General features: G+C 45.0%; 1 protein-coding gene across 7 annotated transcripts in view; it reads left to right on the top strand.

Annotated features, from left to right (window-relative positions):
- The window catches only part of zswim8 (zinc finger, SWIM-type containing 8), a 218286-nt gene that overhangs the window by 84959 nt on the left and 120266 nt on the right, over positions 1–13061 (top strand). For all 7 annotated transcript variants that reach the window (XM_062058934.1, XM_062058939.1, XM_062058935.1 and 4 more), the window contains 3 exons: positions 338–419; positions 865–985; positions 7153–7354. In XM_062058934.1, coding sequence (XP_061914918.1) covers positions 338–419; positions 865–985; positions 7153–7354 — 405 coding nt within the window. The remainder of the gene's footprint in view (positions 1–337; positions 420–864; positions 986–7152; positions 7355–13061) is intronic.

Here is a 13061-nt window from a genome sequence, read left to right as displayed (position 1 = left end):
TGAAGGATTGATTAATTTAAAAAAAAAAAAAATCGATTTTTTAAAAATGAGAATCGATTCTGAATCACACAACGTGAGAATCGCGATTCGAATTCGAATCGATTTTTTCCCACACCCCTAATGTATATGTGTATATATATATATATATGTATATATATATATATATGTATATATATATATATATATATATATATATATATATATATATATATATATATATATATATATATATAATATGACCATCCCTGACATTAATAAGGATTGTGCTGACCATGTTCTGTATATTTTCCTACATCTTCAATGATGTTAAGATGTGTGTTGGCTTTGTGTTTTCCAGATTCTACCCACAGCCCAACGACTACTTGATGAGCTGTTATCTTCTCAGTCTACTGCAATCAACACTTTATGTGGAGCTCCAGGTAAAACCAACCTGAATATCCCATGTAAAGTGTTATCTTCATAGTACAGGTTGTCCCAAAACTTTGACATTTTGTTGTCAAATGATAGCTAATTCAAATGTTTAATTTTGCCCCGCCTCGTTCAGTTCCTGCTTTTATTATAATTTATTTTTTTTCCGCTCATGACTCAAACCTGGGTCGTCTGCATGGGAGACAAGCATGCTAGCTACCAAGCTAAAAGGCCGCATTTTCAACCCAATATCCAGCACTGCTCTTGAGATTGTCGTCAGGGAGTGAGGTTTCCCAGCGTACACATGGCCAGCCAAACTGGCTGGCCTCCGTTACACAAGGACATATTTATTTTGTATCACTATTTGCACACCTTGTAAATAAATGCTTTACAAATAAGAACAGGTACAACTCCGAACTGAATAGCTCAATGCGGTGTGTCTGTGTCCATGTCTAGACCCAACAGCTGGACCCTCAGCCTCCGATCAGAGCACCTGGTATTTGGATGAGTCAACCCTCAGTGACAACATCAAGAAGACACTGCACAAGTTCTGTGGGCCCTCACCTGTTGTCTTCAGGTTGTTTATATCCCGTTTCCATTCAGAAACATTATCATGACATATTTATACCGAATTGACCATCACTAATGATAAACCAGTTAGCACTACATTTAAAAAAAATTAACTGATCAACAACTGATCAACAAATCCTGATAAACTCAACTTTCTTCTTTAACTCTTATCTCTGATAATACACATTTAGAGTAATTATTACTTAATTATTTTGAGTAATTCAAAGTTTGTATTATAAGATTGGTCCATCCCATCCATCCATCCATCCATCCATCCATCCATCCATCCATCCATCTTCTTCCGCTTATCCGAGGTCGGGTCGCGGGGGCAGCAGCCTAAGCAGGGAAGCCCAGACTTCCCTCTCCCCAGTCACTTGGTCCAGCTCGTCCCGGGGGATCCCGAGGCGTTCTTTGCCTTACGGCTCAGCTCCTTCTTCACCACAACGGATCGATACAGCGTCCGCATTACTGAAGACGCCGTACCGATCCGCCTGTCGACCTCACAATCCACTCTTCCCTCACTCGTGAACAAGGCTCCGAGGTACTTGAACTCCTCCACTTGGGGCAAGATCTCCTCCCCAACCCGGAGATGGCACTCCACCCTTTTCCGGGCGAGAACCATGGACTCGGACTTGGAGGTGCTGATTCCCATCCCAGTCGCTTCACACTCGGCTGCGAACCGATCCAGTGAGAGCTGAAGATCCTGGCCAGATGAAGCCATCAGGACCACATCATCTGCAAAAAGCAGAGACCTAATCTTGCAGCCACCAAACCAGATACCCTCAACGCCCTGACTGCGCCTAGAAATTATGTCCATAAAAGTTATGAACGGAATCGGTGACAAAGGGCAGCGTTGGCGGAGTCCAACCCTCACTGGAAACGTGTCCGACTTACTGCCGGCAATGCGGACCAAGCAGGGAGCGGACCGCCACAATCAGACAGTCCGTTACCCCATACTCTCTGAGCACTCCCCACAGGTCGAATGCCTTCTCCACGTCCACAAAGCACATGTAGACTGGTTGGGCAAACTCCCATGCACCCTCAAGGACCCTGCCGAGAGTGTAGAGCTGGTCCACAGTTCCACGACCAGGACAAAAACCACACTGTTCCTCCTGAATCTGAGGTTCGACTATCCGGCGTAGCCTCCTCTCCAGTACACCTAAATAGACCTTACCAGGAAGGCTGAGGAGTGTGATCCCACGATAGTTGGAACACACGCTCCGGTTCCCCCTCTTAAAGAGAGGAACCAGTCCAGAGGTCCGCCCCCGATGTCCACGCGATGTTGCAGAGTCTTGTCAACCAAGACAGCCCCACAGCATCCAGAGCCTTAAGGAACTCCGGGCGGATCTCATCTACCCCCCTTGCCACTGAGGAGATTTTTAACTACCTCGGCAACCTCAGCCCCAGAAATAGGAGAGCCCACCACAGATTTCCCAGGCACTGATTCCTCATAGGAAGACGTGTTGGTAAGATTGAGGAGGTCTTCGAAGTATTCCCTCCACCGAGCCACAACATCCGCAGTCGAGGTCAGCAGAACACCATCCCCACCATACATGGTGTTGACATTGCACTGTTTCCCTTTCCTGAGGCGGCGGATGGTGGTCCAGAATCGCTTCGAAGCCGTCTGGAAGTCGTTTTCCATGGCTTCCCCGAACTCCTCCCATGTCCGAGTTTTTGCTTCAGCGAGCGCGGAAGCCGCACACCGCTTGGCCTGTCGGTACCTGTCTGCTGCCTCCGGAGTCCTATGAGCCAAAAGAACCCGATAGGACTCTTTCTTCAGCTTGACGGCATCCCTCACCGCTGACACCAGCGGGTTCTAGGATTACCGCCACGACAGGCACCAACCACCTTGCGGCCACAGCTCCAATCGGCTGCCTCGACAATAGAGGTACGGAACATCGTCCACTCAGACTCAATGTCCAGCACCTCCCTCGTGACATGTTCAAAGTTCTTCCGGAGGCGGGAATTGAAACTCTCTCTGACAGGAGACTCTGCTAGGCGTTTCCAGCAGACCCTCACAATGCGTTATGGCCTGCCAGGTCTGTCCGGCATCCTCCCCCACCATCGCAGCCAACTCACCACCAGGTGGTGATCGGTAGAAAGCTCTGCCCCTCTCTTCACCCGAGTGTCCAAAACATGAGACCGCAAATCCGATGACACAACTACAAAGTCGATCATGGAACTGCGGCCTAGGGTGTCCTGGTGCCAAGTGCACATATGGACACCCTTATGTTTGAACATGGTGTTTGTTATGGACAATCTGTGACGAGCACAAAAGTCCAATAACAAAACACCACTCGGGTTCAGATCCGGGCGGCCATTCTTCCCAATCACGCCTCTCCAGGTTTCACTGTCGTTGCCAATATGAGCGTTGAAGTCCCCCAGTAGAACGAGGGAATCACCCGGGGGAGCACTCTAAAGTACTCCCTCGAGTGAATCCAAAAAGGGTGGGTACTCTGAGCTTCTGTTTGGCGCGTAAGTGCAAACAACAGTCAGGACCCGTCCCTCCACCCGAAGGTGGAGGGAAGCTACCCTCTCGTCTACTGGGTTGAACTCCAACGTGCTGGCGCTGAGCTTGGGGGCAACAAGAATTTCCACCCCAGCTCGTCGCCTCTCACTGCTGGCAACGCCAGAGTGGAAGAGAGTCCAGCCCCTCTCGAGAGAACTGGTTCCAGAGCCCTTGCTGTGCGTCAAAGTGAGTCCGACTATATCTAGCCCCTCCAGCGAGGTGACGTTCCACGTCCCAATAGCTAGCTTATGTAGCCGAGGATCAGACCGCCAAGTGCCCTGCCTTCGGCTGCCGCCCAGCTCACATTGCACCCGACCTCTATGGCACCTGCTATGGGTGGTGAGCCCATTGGAGGGGGGACCCACGTTGCCTCTTCGGGCATGGGGACAGGCCCGGCCACAAGGCGCTCGCCATTGTGCCCCACCTATGGGCCTGGCTCCAGAGGGGGGCCCCGGTGACCCGCGTCCGGGAGAGGGAAATCTGGGTCCTTCGTTTTTTTTTCCCATGGTAGCGTTATGTAATTTTGTTTGGTTTCAGAAGGTAAAGATGACAAATTTTTACTAGCAGGACTGAAAGTAACAGGAGTGTGTTTTTATCATAGAAGTAGCAAATGCTGTGCGTACATAAAATTTAGCCACATAGTCACAAGTCTAGTAACAGGGCTGAGCTGAAATATTAACTGCCTCAGTCAATGTTAAAATAAATAAGATGCAGAAAAAAAAAAAGAGTTAATTTACTTTTGTTTTTCCCATGGCCTGCAGAAGCTGTGAATGAGCCTGTGGGCCGTGTGACTTATGGAATATTCATAATGCTAGGGAAAACAGTGTGATGGAGCTCTGTGCCTATACAAAATGGCCTATGGCATGGGCGGGAGGCACTTTATGGGGCTATTCTCTGCTGCCGCGGTTGTGAAAGGGCTTGATTTGATACGCAGCAGAGCCTGCTTTTTAAATGTTAAATCTATCGTGGCAGCCAAAATTGTGATCGCAATTAAAAATCAATTAGTTGTGCAGCTCTACATCTAATATATCACCATATTGATGTGTTAAACATTTTAAAGGGGAACTGCACTTGTAAAAAAAATGTTGCCTATCGTTCACAATCATTATGGAAGACACGACAACAAATTTACTTTTTTAAATGCATTCTAATTCTAAATAAACATAAATAAAAGTAATCTTACAGCAGAGCCCATAAAACCCAATAAAAAAACATCTAAACCGCGCCAACAACACTCCATTTATATTTTGTGACTTGAATATTAACCAAGTATAAGTAATATTGTTATTTTATTTTCTGTCTTGCCTCTGGTGAGGGCGGTCGCATTTTTCTCCGCTCCCTCCTTCCCTGCTTGCTCTCTTTGTTTTTGTCTTGTCTGAACTATTTTGAAGCCTCTTTTCTTGAGCTGTCCTCAAATCTAAACATCAAAATGAATTTGATCAACTGGACTCTCGACGCAATTGACACAGTCTTTTCGACAAGGAAAAGAGGTTCGGGGGAGCCTGGCTGCCCTGATGGAACCATTGCTGCGGGGTACGTGAGAGATTCCTGGAATACTTGGAGAATCATGTGCCTCTCAGTCCTTTCCATCGAGGACGTGGAAGACATCTACCTATTTGGAGCTGTGATCGCAGGGCATTTGCTGATTGGGCTGGGCATTGCTCTGGTGTATCGTCAAATTCGGAAGACGATGGCAGCCACTCAAGGGGCCAACAGGCTGTTCAACGCAATGGAAGGATTGGGTCGTGCTGTGGGATCACAGACTGGAGCGATTGCTGATTTGAATCGCAAGGTAGATTCCATCTTGATGAAGTTATAGAAAGAATAAATTGGAATTGTCAGAGCCAGCATACAGAGCAGGAATGTCATTGTTTTGACTGCTCGAAGAAAAAACAACATCTTAATCTACGATTTGACTCCCTCGAATGGCCTTGAGGAACAGGCTGTTTGAAAACACTCCCCTGAGGACTCCTCAAAGATGGACGCTTTTGACCTTTCCCTTTTTTTCAAAAGCACCTGGGTCGGACTCTTGAACTCTTGAACTCTTGGGGCCGGCCTCGGCCCATAAAGACAATTCCAACATCTCACCCAAGTTAATTGGGCATACATGCACGCACACACCCCTCCCCAAATCAACGCCTTCACCACTGCTTAATTCCTCCGGGGTTGTGGGGGCTGAGCAGCGCTCAACAGCAGCTGCCGGCCTCCAAAGCCCTGTTGGATGACTCTGTTGCGAGTTGTTGTGATTACATGTACCATGTTTATGTGTGCCATGCTATGTGAGGTTTTTTTCCTCGGACTCAGTCTGGACCATTCCTGAGGGTCCAGCCTCAGACTGATATTTTTTTTTACTTCCCCCCTTCCCCAATGTCACCTTTTTCCCACCTTTTTAAGGAGCGCCTAAGTGAGGCTGATCCGTTGGCGGTCCCGTCTTGTCTCCCTGTAACGTATGTCTGCTCTTAGCGGGATTGTGCCGAAAATGTAATTTCAGTTCTTATGTGTCTTGTACATGTAAGAATGGACAAATAAAGCTGATTGATTGATTAAGCGATAACGCAGACTAACTATAACAGTGCCGTAATCACTAGCGGTGTCTATGTTTACATCATCGCTGCTTTCTCGCTTCCCTGCTTGTGTAAGTTTATTGTAGATCATAAATCAGGCCTCTCACCTTGATAGTAGGACGAAGGTTTAATCAGACATGTTGGTCCAATTTGACAGCCAATTTAGACCCGCGAATGGTGAAAACGACACGAAAAGACAATTGGTTTCACACCCCTTTACTTCGCAAGGATTATGAGACATTTTTCATCTAAACAAGACGATAACAAGATTCTATCAGACGGCATTCTAACAACAGCAGACCTTGTACAATAAGTGATGTTTTATGTTTGCTGGCTCTCATGAATTCCGCAGTGAGTAGAAATCAGTCATGTAGTGGGGAAAAAAAGCCAACATTGTGATGTGTTTTTTAAATGAATGCGTTGTGTAGGCTTAAAATGATCAAAATACATAAATATTAAATATTATTATAAATGTGCTCATTACTACATTACATATACACTTACAGCATGTATATAAAACCTTTTGGATGTTTTTTAAGGGATTTTATAGGCAGAATAGAGTGACTCCCATAGGCTCAATTGTAAGTGGACTATTGATCGAATTTATTTAATATTTAGAATGCATTAAAAAAGAAAAAACATTTGTTCTTGTCTTGCATAAGAATTGTGTATGATTGTGCAAAATTCCCCCCAAAAAGTGCAGTTCCCCTATAAAAGTAAAATAAACTTTTCCAAAAATAATAGAGCTAAAGGCATCATGTAATGAGAAAAAACTGACATGTTGATACTAATAATGAACAATAGGGATGGATAGCATTTTTTCTAGCCTTTTATTAGACTATTTAATTACAAATAACATGTCTCATTCAGCACCTCCAAACACTATTTTACATAACATATAGAAAAATTTTAATTAATTATCGTGATTTCAACATTGATCAAAATAATCAGGATTATTATTTTGCCCATAATGGTGCAGCCCTAATCTCCTGTTTTGAATTTGGACTGTCAGCACTTGCAAGTATCCTGTGTCTCTGTTGAGGTCCTCGTTTACGCTGCTAATTGTTAATTATGCTTTCCTTGCATGTTTCTGCTTCACAGTGATGTCAATTCCATGTATCTGTCGTCCACTGAGCCACCGGCCGCTGCCGAGTGGGCGTGTCTGCTCAGACCTTTGAGAGGACGGGAGCCGGAAGGCATCTGGAACCTTTTATCGATCGTCAGGGAAATGTTCAAAAGACGAGACAGCAATGCTGCTCCACTGCTGGAGATCCTCACTGAGCAGTGCCTGACGTATGAACAGGTAACTAATGTTGTTCTGTCAAATTTTGGAAACTGACACCAAAGATGATGAATTTATGTATTTTCTTTTATGACATTGATGCAAATATGAATGTTTGATGTGTTTTGATTCTTGATACTATGTGACATGCATAAGACAGAAGTGATGGCGCTGCTCCTTTGGCTGCCTCTCCACGCTCTCCTCACAAGATTTGCGTATTTTGGTTAATTTGTGTAGTTTTTTTGTTTGTTTTACTTTGACCAACGGCGCAACAATTGTTTACGACCGACAGACTCTTTTGGACATAAATTCAAAAACAACTCACCAACTTCAACGAAGCTCGGACCTCTTAAAGGAACTGCCGGCAGAATTGAGAGTCCATCCTAATGCCGGTAACAACAATAAAGGACAATGGCGGCCACACCATCGATACCGTGGCAGCCGAGGGGGAATAAGGAACCGCGTGAGAAGACGTGCGAGCCGGACGCCTCTCCCTTCTATCCTGCTCTCCAACGTCCAGTCAATTGAGAACAAGCTGGACGACATCAGGGCGAGGATTAAGTTCCAGCGGGACATCAGGGACTGTAACGTCCTGTGTTTCACGGAGATCTGGCTCACACCGGAGGTTCCAGACCACGCCATCAGCCTGGAGCCCTTCTCCGTGTACCGGAGCGACAGGAACGAGTCGTCAGGGAAATTGAGAGGCGGAGGCGTGTGTTTTATGGTGAATAAACACTGGTGTGGACCGAGCAGTGTGGAGAAGATAGGGGAACACTGCTCACCGGACCTGGAGTTTCTCATCATCAAATGCCGCCCGTTCTACCTACCAAGGGAGCTAACATCAGTTATACTCATCGGTGTATACATTCCACCCCAGACCAACATTGAGACCGCGCTACCGGAGCTCTACGACCAGGTAAATAAACTCCAGACAGCCCATGTTGATGCTGCTATTGTGGTTGCTGGGGACTTTAATAAGGCGAAACTTAAAACGGTATTACCAACGTTTTACCAACACGTGACCTGTCCTACCCGAGGCGATAATATAATAGACCACTGCTACTCGCAATTCAAATGCGGCTATAAGTCACAGTCTTTATCAGCCTTCTGTAAATCAGATCACTCCGCCATCTTGCTCGTACCCGTGTATAAACAAAGTTTGAAGTGCGTGCCCGTGGTGACGCGAGAAGTCAAGCGTTGGTCTGTGAACTCAGAGAGCGCGCTCCAGGACGCGCTAGATTGTACAGACTGGAGCGTGTTCCGCGAGGGCACAGACAACATTGACGAATATACAGACACTGTGCTGGACTTTGTTGGTAAACTGGTCGAGGAAATAGTCCCCACATACCTAGTGAGGGTTTTTCCAAATCAAAAGCCCTGGGTTGATAGATCTTTGAAAAGTGCACCTCAGCCTACAGCGGAGGGCGCGCGACAGGCGACATGCACGCGTACAAGGCAGGCGTGTAGTGAAGCAGGCAAACTGAAGATACAGAGACAAAATGGAGTTTTAATTTCAGCAGGCTGACTCCAGAGCTGTATGGCAAGGAATCAGAACCATGACAGACTACATGGTGAATGCTGATGTCTCCCTGGCAAATGAGCTAAATACCTTTTATGCACGGTTTGAGGCTGAAAATTCAAACAGCAGCATTCATGGCGCCGCAGGAGAGGGTATGGCCACTGGCAATGGAGACTCAGCATTCATAATAACAGAACATGACGTGAGGAGATCCTTTAAGAGGGTGAATACCAGGAAAGCCACAGGGCCAGACGGCATTCCCGGTTGCGTCCTAAAAGTCTGTGCTGACCAACTGGCACCGGTATTCACAGGCATATTCAATCTGTCCCTTGAACAGTCCGTCATCCCCACCTGTCTGAAAAAATCCACCATTGTCCCTGTTCCAGAGAAATCTGCCCCTGCCTGCCTCAACGACTACCGCCCCGTAGCCCTCACCCCCATAGCCATGAAGTGCTTTGAGAAGCTAATCAAAGACCACATATGCTCCTCCCTCCCCCCACTATAGACCCCCTACAATTTGCATACCTCCCAAACAGGTCAACCGAGGATGCAATCACACACGTATTGCATACCGCCATGACACACCTGGACAAAAGGCACGGGAACTATGTGAGAATGCTGTTCATGGACTACAGTTCAGCATTCAACACCATAGTCTCATCCAAACTCGTCATCAAGCTCAAGGACCTGGGCTTGAACTCAACCCTCTGTCAGTGGGTCCTGGATTTCTTGACAGGCAGACCACAAGTGGTGAGAGCAGGGAACTGCACCTCATCAACCATCATCATCAACACCGGTGCCCCCCAGGGCTGTGTTCTGAGCCCCCTCCTCTATTCACTCTACACACATGACTGTGTGGCTAAAAACAACACCAACTCCATTGTGAAATTTGCTGACGACACAGCTGTGGTGGGCCTGATCTCCGGTAACGATGAGACGGCCTACCTGAGTGAAGTGAAGAACCTGGCACTGTGGTGTCAGGAGAACCACCTCGCCCTGAACGTCAACAAGTCCAAGGAGATCATAGTGGATTTTAGGAGACGGGGGGCAAGGAACTACAGTCCACTCAGCATAGACGGGACGCCGGTCGAGAGAGTGACCAACTTCAAATACCTCGGAGTGACAATATCAGAAGACCTGTCCTGGACCACACACATAGACAACATGGTGAAAAAGGCACGACAGCGTCTCTACTTCCTCAGGAGACTCAGGAAGTTCAAACTAAACCACAAGATCTTCAGAAACTTCTACTCATGCACAACAGAGAGTGTCATGAATGGAAACATCACCTCCTGGTTTGGGAATAGCACCGCACACGACCGCAACAGACTGCAGAGAGTGGCCAGATCAGCCGAGCGCACCATCGGAGGTGTGCTCTCAACCATCTGCAACATCTACACCAGGCGGTGTAGATCCAAGGCCAAGGGGATAGTGAGGGACTCTAGCCACCCAAGCAACTGCCTCTTCTCACTGCTGCATTCAGGCAAGTGCTAACACGGAGAGACTCAGGCATTCAGGCAAGCGCTAACACGGAGAGACTCAGGAGGAGCTTCTATCCCCAAGCCATCAGACTGCTCAACTGCACCACTGATTAACACTTATAACAATTGCACAAAACCGCACGCACAAGAATCACTTTACTTATCACTGTAATTACCGGACTACAATACTCTTCATTCAAAGACTGTAAATAATGTAAAAACGAGTATAAAGAAGTCACACTGTTCCATTACCTCTGTTCATACTACTGTCACTACTCAACTGCCAAAAGAACTGTAGACACCTTAATATTTATTACTTCCTACTGTATATACTGTATATACTGATATAATATTTGATATTGAACTGGTACTGTATGTGACTACTGTACTTTTACTTTTACTGATACTTCTACCATAACTACTGGGACTTATTGTGCAACTTATTGTCTTGTAATTCATGTACATCAGAGCTATTCAAATTGTTGTATTTTTTGTAGTTAGTGTATTAGATTCAGCAACTAGTGTTTGGATCCCACTGTACGCAATATCTGAAGAGCATGGAAAAAAGCGTTTCACTGTGGTGTACTCTGCATGTGACGAATAAAACCCTTGAACCTTGAACCTTGAAGAAGGGAATGGTTCAGAGTTAATTTATTTAATGTGAATGAAATGGACGGACAAAATTACAATAATTACATTGTAATGAGAGAAGACCGTAGAGATTACTTGTATGTAAGTGTACTATTGTTGGTCCTAAGATACAGCTAGAGATTAATACTATGTATATTGATCATTATTCATTATGCTAGTAGTATTTGAAAAATAAAGGACAACCATTTAGATGGAAGATCCTCTAAAAATGGAGGAACAAATAAAAGATCTCAAATGACAAATAACTAATGCTAAAAGCTCATTTCACAAAGAAAGCCAACCTTATCAGAAAGACAAGCAATAGATGGAACACGAGTTGATAGAAGAGTTTGCTAAATTCAATCATCACTATAACCGATTGCATGAAGCAAACGTTGACTTCAGTAATGAACTCATTGAAGCTCAAACAATGGATGATCAAGTTCAAGAATTACTCAAAGAATTGTTGGTGAAGGACTCAAAATATTGTTATGCAAAGTACGTTGAAACTGAAAAAGTCATCTAGCATAACCTCCTGAAAAAATACAGTGACAATGGCCTTATAGTAAAAATCAAAAAAGCTAAACAAATCTCCATCGACATCGAAAACATGTCTCCTGCAACTGCTGAAGCCAGTACATTATGTCTTCAAGTATTAAATGAACAAGTGCAGAATGCAACCAAAGCTATATCCGCCTGGGGGCGTTGGTTTCTCAAACAGCAGTTAGAAAACTAAAAGAAAGAGTCTGAGCTGTTGACATGGCTGGAGAAAGGATAAAACTAAGAGAAAACAAACCTATCTCGTTGTGACGAGATAGGTTTGTTTTCTCTTAGTTTTATCCCCGCAAGGGTCACACTGCCCACTGGAGAAAGCCAAAAACCGCCACTTACATCATGTAAATATCAAAGCAATTTGTCTACCTATATTCCATGGCCTCAACAAAGACTACTACAGATGGAAGAAAGATTGGGAATCCCTTCAAAAGCAAGGAAATTATCATGGGTCAGCCAAAATAATGAAGACACAACTCCCAATCAGCATAGACGAAAAGACGGATTAGCGTCCTATTCTACTGGAGAAGAGATGTTCAGAGTCTTAGGGAAAAAGCATGGAAATACTTCAACCATCACAATTAAAATTCTGAAGGAACTGCAAGAACTACCTCCCGTAAGGGTAAAACAATCCAAGACAGGTTATTGAACTCATTGAAATTTAGAAAAGGCTCTAAGAGGGACGGCGTGGCGAAGTTGGTAGAGTGGCCGTGCCAGCAGTCGGAAGGTTGCTGGTTACTGGGGTTCAATCCCCACCTTCTACCATCCTAGTCACGTCCGTTGTGTCCTTGGGCAAGACACTTCACCCTTGCTCCTGATGGCTGCTGGTTAGCGCCTTGCATGGCAGCTCCCGCCATCAGTGTGTGAATGTGTGTGTGAATGGGTGAATGTGGAAATACTGTCAAGCTATACAAGTATAACCCATTTATCATTTATTTATAACAGACTTAGGAAATCCTGGTGCAGCGGAATATCCACTTACCATGCTATGAATAGAATGTAAACTACCGAAACTCATCCTAAAGGATTGGTTACATTTTAAAAGAAAACCAGAAAACGATTTTACAATAATAAGCTACCAATTTGGCAAGTTATTAGCTATCCTAAAGGATTGAGAAAGCATTCTTGAACAATTGGTTTAATGTAATGTACACTGCTCAAAGCAATCAGAATCAGAATCAGAATAGTTTTATTGCCATTTTTTGAGAACGTGTTCACAAACTAGGAATTTTTCTTGGCTATACCACTGAGAGGAATGCAAAAAACCACTAAAACCTTCACCTCAGCTGAAAGTCATGTATGTTTGTGGCGACGATCGACATCACAACAACATGTTTTTCTGCAGGAAAATCAAAGAACTTGAACTACACGACAACAACGCCCTAGGCCTTGGTTATCATGTACAAACCCTGTTTCCATATGAGTTGGGAAATTGTGTTAGATGTAAATATAAACGGAATACAATGATTTTCAAATCATTTTCAACCCATATTCAGTTTAATATGCTACAAAGACAACATATTTGATGTTCAAACTGATAAACTTT

This window comes from Entelurus aequoreus, linkage group LG09 (genome assembly GCF_033978785.1).
Source record: "Entelurus aequoreus isolate RoL-2023_Sb linkage group LG09, RoL_Eaeq_v1.1, whole genome shotgun sequence".
Classification (NCBI taxonomy): Eukaryota; Metazoa; Chordata; class Actinopteri; order Syngnathiformes; family Syngnathidae; genus Entelurus; species Entelurus aequoreus.
This window is presented reverse-complemented; position numbering and strand designations above follow the sequence as displayed.